Source organism: Chrysochloris asiatica, unplaced genomic scaffold (genome assembly GCF_000296735.1).
Source record: "Chrysochloris asiatica unplaced genomic scaffold, ChrAsi1.0 scaffold00266, whole genome shotgun sequence".
In the NCBI taxonomy this organism is placed as follows: Eukaryota; Metazoa; Chordata; class Mammalia; order Afrosoricida; family Chrysochloridae; genus Chrysochloris; species Chrysochloris asiatica.
In genome coordinates, this window is record NW_006408784.1 from 976,032 (window position 1) to 985,975 (window position 9,944).

The following is a 9,944-nucleotide window of genomic DNA, read 5'->3' on the forward strand; positions in this document are numbered from 1 at the left end:
AACATTTATACCCCAGAACTAGGAGCAGGCCAGTTCTGGACCTCTGAAGGTGTAGTGGGAATAGCGGCAGAAAAGGCACAGGTTTCCTGATTCCCCATGACAGCCTCAGACACATTTCTGTCTTTCTCAGCCCATTCGCTCCTTTCTTTAATCTTCTCACACACGCCTCCATGTTGCATGCTAACACTCATCCTCTGGGGGAACTTATTCCCTTATTTCCCAGACTAGTCAGTCTTCTGATCACACAAAGACAGCTACCCCTGGGATCCAGAGCTCTTCCCCATCCTTACCTACTGGACCAGGCTGACCTACTGGGCTCTGCTCCCTCCATCCCTGCAATGATCACTCCCCTGCCCTTGCACACACACACACATACTCATTTTTTCCCTCTGAGTAGATCCTGACCCTCTAGGGCATACCGTTCCCCACCCCTTTCCAGAGATAGCAGGTAGGCTAGGTAGAAAAAGTAATTTCTCACTGGCTCCCAAACTCTCAAGGGCCCCTTCCCCAAGTCTAGCCCCTCACCACCAGAACCCAGGGGGCCCCTCTAATTGGTTTAATTTATTCGGCCAAACAACATTATATTATTGCAGATAATGCTGCCTTCCCCACCCCACTGCCGTTCACCACGGCTTAGCACGAGGCTCCAGGTAGTTGACAATGAAATAAATTGAACTAAACGTTTTAGAAGGGGAAAAGTGATGAAATAGAACAATAGTCTAATTTACATGACATTCTCCATGAAGCTATTTTCACTGACGCAAATTATTTTGCTTCATTTCCTCTGAAGCTCTCACCACCACTTTGCCAGCAGTGCTGCGGGGTTTTCTCCTCCTTTCCCCTCCCTTCTCCTGTGTCTTTATTCTCTAGGTTTACTGCTTCTTTCTCTCTCTGCACCCCTAATTCACTACTGGTACATTCTCTCCTCCCCACTTCATTTTCCACCCTCAGAACATCCCTCAACACCCTCTCTAAGGAGGGCAAGGGGGTGGAGGAGAGGCCAGAGAGGCCAGCCTCTGTGCTGAGCTCCCTGAGCTATCGAAAACGGCTGACCCTAAAGGACTCCATTGGGGGCGCTGGGGACGAGGATTCACTCTTCACCACCCTCAGTGAGCGGGCAGCCTCCCCTGAGAGGCCCCCCCGGAAGGCCCGCAGGGGCCCCAAGGAAGAACCCTGCCAGGGCAGGAAGTTGGAGGAGTTGGACGAGTGTCGCTCCATCTTCTCGGAGCTTGGGAGCCGCACAGGCCGGGGGATGGAGAAAAGGTGGGGCTCAGACTTTGACCGGGCCTCCACTGTCTCTGCACCAGTCAGCCGGGCCTCCTCTGCTACAAGACATGGCTCCGGTGAGGACGGGTCCCGCTCCTACCTGAGCTTCTCGCTGTCAGGCTCCCCCAGCTCCCGACGCAGCACTTCCCGCCTTGACAGCCTATCAAGGGCCCTCAGCCCTCCCCTGAGCCGGGCCACAGCCCTAAGCCGGGAGAGCCCGGATTCCCGCCTGTCGCTGGGCCGGAGCTGCCTGAATGAGTGGGATGATGGAGCCAGTGTGGCCTTGAGCGAGGCCCAGTCACAGTACAGCCACCCATCGCTGGCCCGCAGCCTGTCGGTGCCACCCCAGCCACGCCTCTCTGCCTCTGCCTTGGATGAGCCTTTGGACTCCAGCGTTCGCCCCATCAGCCATCACTCCTACCTGGACCCAGACCTGGAGGCTGCCATCAATGAGGTATTGAGCTACAAACCTGTCCCATTCCAGCGGAGCAGGCTGGAGCCCGACTCCGAGGAAGATGACCGAAAAAGCATCCGGAGTGCCCAAAGTGCCCAGCTGGGCCCCCTAGAGCGAGCCACCAGCATCCGCCGCTCTGCCTCTGCTGCTGATGTCTCCCGGTCCAGGTCCCGCAGTGGCAGGAAGAGCCGGAGCACAAGAAGGAGCAGCTCCAGTTCTAGCTCCAGCTCCAGCTCCGAAGATTCCTCAGAGCACAAGCGACGGAAGAAGGGGCGCTCTCGAAAGAGCAAGAAGTCCAAATCCAAATCAAGAAGGAAGAAAACAGAGGTCGAGTCTGAATCCTCATCCTCATCATCCAGCGGCTCTACTGTCTCAGGCCACAGCCGCTCCAGCGTGAAGAAGGGCCCTACTGCGGAGAGTGAGGAGGTCGGGGAGATGCCCAGGCACTCCCGGAAGGAGGAAAAGAAGCGCAAGAAAGAAGTGGACAGCCTGATGATGCGGTACTTGTACCGGCCAGAGAGTGATTAGCGCAGTAGGTGACACTTGGTTTGGAGTGCAGCATGGTGTGTGCCACCCGTGTGAACTAACGTGCTCCCCACCCTGCCCACCACCACCCCAGGTCCCACTCGGCACTCCTCTGGACCAGGCACAGCCCTGGAGAGTCTCCTGGCTGCCTGGGAGAGCTGGGGGCCAGCTAAGCTGTTAGTCATTTTGAGCCCAATCAGCTGAACTCACTGGTGATGTTGATCCCTGTGCCCACTTACCAAGGCCTTACCTTGTGCCAGGTACTGTCCTAGATCTTGCCACTTTTTATTCATTTAATCTTCATATAATTACTTAGCAAAGGTCTGATTAGCCCTGTTTCATAGGCGAGGAAGCTGAGACTCAGAGAGGTTAAGTCGCTTGCCAAGATCACACAGCTGGGAAATGCTGTTGCCAGGATCTGAATGGGGTCTGTTCAGCTCCAACACTCTGACTTTAACTGCTCCCCTGTACGGAGCAATGCAGAGCACATCAGCAACATGTTCACTGTGTGTGCCAGGCAGCACCCATACTGGAAGCTTCTATCCATGACCCCAACAGGCTGGACCCAGGAAAAGGCTCAGGTGCAGGCTGCTATATCAGTGCCCATGAGCTATTGTGGGGCCTTTTGTTCACTGCTCCCCACCCCTACAAAGCCACCCACCTCCCTGTTTTAGACCTTAAGTCTCAGAGTCCAAGGCTTACAGGGCTTCAACCCAAACATCACACACCCTCCAGCAACCCCTGGAGATGCCTGACGCCCTCCTCAGCCAGCCCTCCCACCTGAAGCCCACACATGGACGTCACCTTGGTTCTGCTCATCTTAGAAAGTTGTAATGAATAGAAATCAGCAACTGCTGAATGACAGTCCCTCCTGACTCTGCCTCCTCCAGCTCTTTGCTCTGTTGGGAGGGAGCTTTAGCAGTTAGACCCTTGTGCCCACACCCCCATCACGGAAGAAAAGCAAAGCCTGACTCACTGGAATCCCATGGTTGCCAGTCCCTAGTGGGTGGTGACATTTTAGATCACCCTGGTTATGTGAAACTGTTTCAGCAGGTACCCTCCCAGGGCAAACTTGCTGCTTCCCAGGGAATGTGACCCCAGAGGGCAGCCCCCCGGGGCACAGGCATTTGTTTTCTAGCTGCATGAACTAACACACACCTGTGGCTTGCTTGTGGACCTCCTGTGTGGCAGAGCAGCCAAAGAAATATGCTGACCAGTTATATTTTATGGACAGGAGCTAGAGGAAGGGAATATTACCGATAGCTATTTAGCTCTTGGTAGCGTAGTGGTTACGAACCGAGCTGCTAATTTCATGGTCAGCAGTTCGAAAATACCAGCTGTTCCAAAGGAGAAAGATGAGGCTTTCTGCTCCCGTAAAGATTTACAACCTCGGAAACCCTGTACAGGGTCGCTATGAGTCGGAACTGACTCCACAGCACATAACAACAACAACAAATTTAGAGACGGATGATGGGATGAATTAAAGACATAGAATGGGGTGAAGAGTTAGAATGGGACTTGAACCCAGACCAGGCTTATGACCAACCCAGATTCCTCAGGCCTGGAGCTTCTCTGACATCAAGCCCTTGATCTCAGTATTGCTCTGTCACTTCTCCCTGGTAGCAGATGCTTGCACAGTGCTTTGGCAAGAGCAGAAAGCATCTCAGTTGCACTAAGTCCCCAGGGAGAAAAGACAGGAGTCATAATGTGTCTTTCCTCTCAGCCTTTCTCTTAGCATTCCCGCCCTGCAGGGCTCCTCCCAGACAAAAAGTCAGTTGAAGGACATTAGAGGGAAGTTTGGAAAGCAGAAAGGACCAGGCCCTTCTGAGCACTCTGCCCCTACCTGAAGAGGGAGATGTCGGCCTAGCCAGGCCATTCCACACTGACTGACAGATTTAAGACTCTGATGCCTTGAGCCCACCATAACTCTTGACCACAACCAGCAAGAACAAAAATACATAAAGCCTGTTTCTTCTACCAGCCACTGTCACTGTTCCTCTTGCCCACCAGGAAAACAGGAGTAGTGCTGAAACCCTACACACCACCATCTCCGATGATTGGATTCACTGTTGGCAGAGCGGACACCAAGCCAGGCCCCAGCCTGCCAATGTGGAGCTAGGGAGAAGGAACTGGGGAGGGAGGACCTAGTTGGCACTGAATACTTACTGACTTTGGACTGGATAAACTGTCAAGGGTGAGGGCAAGGTACAGAGTGTCTACTTAACTTCCATCAGGTGAGGGGAACCAGTGAGAATTCAGAAGGCAAACAACACAAGGCACAAATGCAGAATCCACAGCAAAGGCAAGGGAAGGGGGGCTGCCACCCCAGGCTCTTCCAGCAGGAATTAGCTTACGTACCAAATTGTTTGTGACAGCTTTGAGCAAGAGACACTGGCTTGTGGGGAGGAACGCTTTTTAAACAATTTGTTTAAAATGTTCCAATTGCCAGCTCTTGACTCTTGCACTTGGGGCTGGTGGGTAGCTGTTGGCACTCTGGCGGCTGTGGGCAACAGTTGTTGTTGTGAAGTGCCATCAAGTCAATTCCGACCCATAGCGACCGTGTGTAGGGTTTCCAAGGAGCAGCTGGTGAGCTTGAACCATCGACCTTGCAGTTCAGACCTTGCAGTCTGACGCATTAGCCCACAGCGCCACACCAGGACTCCGTGGGCAACAGTAGCGTGCGGAGTACCACCTCCCAGACTCCACCTTCTCAGCCACCTCTACCACTGTTCTTAGGGTCTCAGTGGAACAGGGCTGAAATGTATCTAGGTGTTTGCCTAACAGGCACATGACTGTGGCCTGGGGCCTCAGTCCCCACGCAGATGGGAAGGAAATACAGGGCCTCCAAAAACTGGTTCACACAGAGCTGACCCTGCCCCTCTTCCTCTAGCAGCTGCCTCATCTGCATCCAGATCCCAGCCCTGGCCTCACCAGCACCACCCCCCACCCCCACCCCTTACAAAATAACATGTCCTTCCATGAAGCCAGCCTGTTCTCTTGCCTAACATGAGACCTGTAGCATTAGTCACTCGGAAATTCTATCTAAAAAGTGAAAACAAAGCCAGGCTCCCACTTATTTTTAATTCAAACAAGCCCCAAACTAAAACCACCATGTGTTTTTCTATGTGGCCACAGTCCTCATTGGACTTTATCATTTTGTTCCTGAGATACCCCAGAATTCTTAAAATGCCTTTGGCCCATTAAAGTAAGACTCATTTATGCTCAGTCTAGTTTGTATTAAATATGTTTTGAGCTATTCTGATTCCTTTAAAAATGGTAATTCATTCATGAGAAATACGATAACTATTAACCAGACTGCCCCATTCCTGAACCATTTTGCATAATTGAACATGTATTCTATCAGGCTCTTCCTTCTCCCCAGGGAGAGAGAGAGAGAAGTCTGTCTTCACACAACTCCTGGGCACTTGTCCAGGACAGCAGGGAGAATCCACATTTGCTCTTGTTTTCTCCTTGGGTCACCTAATCTAGAACATGGTGGAGGTCTGAGTCCCAGGTTCAAGTTTACTTACTGGCTGTGACTTGGGGCAAGATTATCTCCCAGGAATACTGTAAAGCATAGAGCACTTAGATAGAATGCCTGCGACAGTGAGCGTGCACATACACACATTTGCGTGGTCAGAGATCCTTGATGGCCACATCTTTCTTGTGCTTTCCCTTTCCACTTGGAAAAACTAAGAATGTGACTCTTCCTTGCAAAACCCTGTTTCTTCGTCTTTTGGCTTAGAGATAGAGGAATTCTTGAAAGGATGATTAAAAACAAAAGACTTTCTTAGGATTCTTACCTGGAATGGTAAGTCCTAGGCATCAGAGGAGTCTCAGAATTTCTACTTTCCTAAGTGGACGCTCCCTGATCTGGAAGCAGCACTGTGTTCCTTGGAACACTGGGTAGGGTTGCCGCTCCAGGGACCCAGCTCATGTGCAAGTCACACTGTGTTGTATTTTCCCCACTAAAGTTAAAATAATACCCACCAATTCCCCTCCACACACACATACAAACACACACCCCAGAAAAAAACACACCCATTACCATTGAGTAGATTCTAATTCATAGCCACCCTGTAGACAAAGGTAGTGATGTTAAGTGCCTTCAAGTCAGTGCTGACTCATAGCGACTCTGCATAGGCTTTCCAAGGAGTGGCTGGTGAGTTTGAACCACCAACCTTGCGGTCCAGTGCTTTATCCTACAGTGCCAAGTGCTTAACCAGTGTGCCACCAGAGATCCTTATTGAAATAAAAGCACACTTAAATTGGCTGAGGTAGGAGGGACAAGGGAAGATGGCTCCAAGGCTTTAAGAAGGAAATAAAAGGTAATTGAAGCTGGAAAATAATGGTCCATTCTTGTTTGATGCTATGATCTTACTCCATTGAGGGGGGACAACTCTTCTCATCTTGGGAAAAGTATAATCAAGGCTTTGAGTCAGTGGCCCAGTGAAGCACTCTGGGGTTTGTTTGTTGGTTTTTTGAAATATGACATTTTATTTTAATATAACTTGTATAATCTATTATACATTATATTGTTGTTGTTGTTAAGTGCCGTCAAGTCGGGTCCGACCCAGAGCGACCCTGTACAGGGTAGTTTTAGGTAAATCTCATTTCAAAAATTTATATATACTTCTCCTTAAATTGATACTTCTTTGAGGTAAGAGATACATTTTTTTCTGGCCTTTCTCCCCTGAAGTATCAATTAGAATGACAGGTAGATAGATATTAGGCACTCAGTGAGTTTGGGTTTTGTACCAAGAAAGACTTTGGTGCAGAGAGCTAGGGGCTCATTCCTCCATGACCTTATTCTTCTCTCCCTACAGCCCTACCAGCTACTGGAAGCCCCTTGCTCCTGACCGGTCAGATGATGAGCACGACCCTCTCAACAGCACCTCCAGACCCCAATACTCCCACAGCTACCTGAGCGACAGTGACACAGAGGCCAGGCCAACTGAGACCAACGCATAGCCCAGAGGAGTGGTCCACAGCCCCTCCTGCCCCAAGGCCTACTGCTGCCAGGATACCTCTCCCAGGAAAGGGAGAGATGCAGGACTCCTCACCTGACTGCTGAGCTGCATGGGCAACACCCAGGCCTCCCCTGTCAGGAGGGCTTTCCTGACTCTAGGTGTCTGACATCTCCACATGGATGAGGTGGGAGAAAGAGGAGTTTCTGAAAAGAGAACTGTATGCTCCTCCCTGCCTCCGAAATGTCACACTCTTGGCTTCTACCCTAGGCCACCCTGGGCAATGACAGGTGGCTTGGCGCTGCATGGAGCCAGCAAGTTGACCCTCATCTCAGCCCCCTGCTCAGGGATGGGTGCACAGATTGCCTACTGGGATGTTCTAGGTTGCTGGGTCCATGGGGGAGGAGCTAGGGGGAGGGCACAGCAATCCCGTTATGTCCCGCACCCGGGTTGGGGTGAGGGCTTTCTCTTCTCAGTGCCTGCTGTCTTTTTACTTTTTAATTTAAATAACGAAACCTCTCCATCACAGCTGCATCCCTGAGAGTGGGAGGGGACTGGGTGGCAGCTGGTGCCCCCGGGAATGACTAGGGGAATCTCATTTCCATCTCTACTCTACAGAAAGCAGTCCTTTCTGTGTGCAGCTGAAGATACTGGTGAGCAGAGTTGGGCCCAGGTTCTTGAATCAGTATGGGGAGGGACTCATAGGTGCTTCTGCATTTGGGGATGAGCAAACCTACACAGACTGGTGCATATATACCATCTGGAACTCCCAGCCCCTCCACCCGCTCTGTCTCATCAGTGTATTAAGTGCAATGACCTATTTAAGATAAATTCCACTGACGCAAATTCGGGGTTTTTCCAAATACTGCCTCCCTCCCCCTCTGTCTAAGCTGCCTGGACCCTGGACCGTAGCTCAACTTGAGAGGGAAGGCTTTGGGTTGAAGGCTTGTGATTAGAAAAACTGAAGACAGAAGTTGTGGTCAGTGCTGGTGTGTATTAGACAGTAAATCCTCACTCTGTGTCCTGAGCCTGTCATTTATCTTCTTGCAGTCCCCCGTGTCCCCCCTCCCTCTCTCTCTCTCTCACACACACACACACACACACACACACACACACATCATGTGTTCTGAAGATCCCAGCTCCTACCCCAAAAGGTTATCCCGCCACCACCACCAGATTGGGGGGCCCAAGGGCAGTGCCTGGTGCTGCTCCCATCTGCTGTCCCCCTTTTCTCCTGCAATTGGTTTGTACTCACTGGGCTGTGCTCTCTCTTTCCCGATTACCTGATGTTTGGAAATAAATGTCCTTTCCTCCCGGTTGTGCTAATTTTCCTGCCTGCTCCTTCAAGCTAAGGCAAAGACCAGAGTGCTCATGGGGGGAGCAGAGGAAGGATTCTAATGGGGACCAGTGCCACTCCGAGTCTTAACCAGGAAGGCAGGTCACTGGGGGACTGTGGCAGAGGTCGTGAAGTGAGCTAATTGGTGGAGGGAAGGCACAAGCCCCAGCTTTTCATTTAAGTGTCTGTAGCTTATAATTTGGGTTGGCAGAGCTGTCCAGGCCTCATCCTCCCCAGCCTCCATGCTGGACTTTATCCAGATTAGATGTGAGAATGTTGAGGTTCCGCTGATTGTTAAAGCTCACCAACTACAGAGGTTCTCTCTTTAACTTTTTGTTTATGGCTCCAAGCTCTTCTCATTAGAAAGTTTTTTTAAAAGTCTAATTTTAATCATTCTAAAGATGACTTTGTAATCACACTTTTGCAGGCCTGTGTCCAGCCCTCTGGCCCCTTGGACACACAACACCTTGTACAGGCTGGGAATGCTTTCCTCTGTCTCTGCCATCATGCTCCAGTTGTGGTCAGTGTATTAGACAGTAAATCCTGTTCTGTATTCTGTTCCCTCACTGGTAGCTAAGAGCTCCTCCTCTACATTTTGCAATGTAACCAGTTATCATCCATGCATGCGTAACATGTTCACTTTGCAGCTAGAAGAACAGGCTCCCCAGTTTGGACAAGTAAGTAGTCAGGAAAGGGGCATCCACACAGCTCTAGTGCCAAGGCTTCAGTGATGTCGGTCACCCAGAAAGATTCAATAAAGGGAAGGAGAAAAATTATCCCAAAAACACCTGGGAGAGAAGTGATTGATCCATCTTGAACAAAGGACATTGCACTAGCTTCTCTCCCTGCCCCAGGAAATTGAGTAGAGAAAGTAATAAAAGTGAAGTTACTTTTTTAAAAACTGCTGGCTCCTCATGTTTGGTTCTATCACTCTCATCTTTTATAGTTTGGTGCATATTCTGTTTCTCCCAGGAACTAGTGTGACAAACTCCTTGCTCCCTATAGAATAGACTCAGACCTCTGGCAAATTGGAAAGCCCAACGTCAACCTCCCATTGCCAGGCCTGGAGCACATAACTGTTCAAGTCAGAAGACTTGTATTATTCACTTACTCATTTGCTCAGCAGTCAAGAAATATTTCATAATTGCCTGCTGTGGGCTAGGCTCCTTTATAGAGCTGGAGGTGGATAAGGTCCCTTCCTTCACAAAGGGGGCATTTTAGCAGAGGACTTAATGAACAAAATATGTACCGCACCTAATATTTTAGGCAAGGCATTTAGGTGGTGGTGGTAAGTGCCACTGAGTCAGTCAGTTCCGACTCATAACAACACTATTTGTATAGGGTTTCTGAGGAATAACTACTGATCTTGTGGTTAGCAGACCAGTGCTTTTCCTAC

At 50.3% G+C, this 9,944-nt stretch overlaps 2 protein-coding genes across 3 annotated transcripts in view; both read left to right on the plus strand.

Moving 5' to 3' along the window:
* The window catches only part of MYO18A (myosin XVIIIA), a 103,651-nt gene extending 96,435 nt beyond the window's left edge, over positions 1-7,216 (plus strand). For both annotated transcript variants that reach the window (XM_006874187.1, XM_006874188.1), the window contains one exon: positions 7,072-7,216. In XM_006874187.1, coding sequence (XP_006874249.1) covers positions 7,072-7,216 — 145 coding nt within the window. The remainder of the gene's footprint in view (positions 1-7,071) is intronic.
* A 576-nt stretch (positions 7,217-7,792) lies between these two features.
* Positions 7,793-8,124, plus strand: TIAF1 (TGFB1-induced anti-apoptotic factor 1). Its single transcript, XM_006874231.1, is given in 3 exon segments — positions 7,793-7,917; positions 7,954-8,048; positions 8,051-8,124. Coding segments are annotated over 3 exon segments (294 nt in total).
* Positions 8,125-9,944: the final 1,820 nt, after the last annotated feature.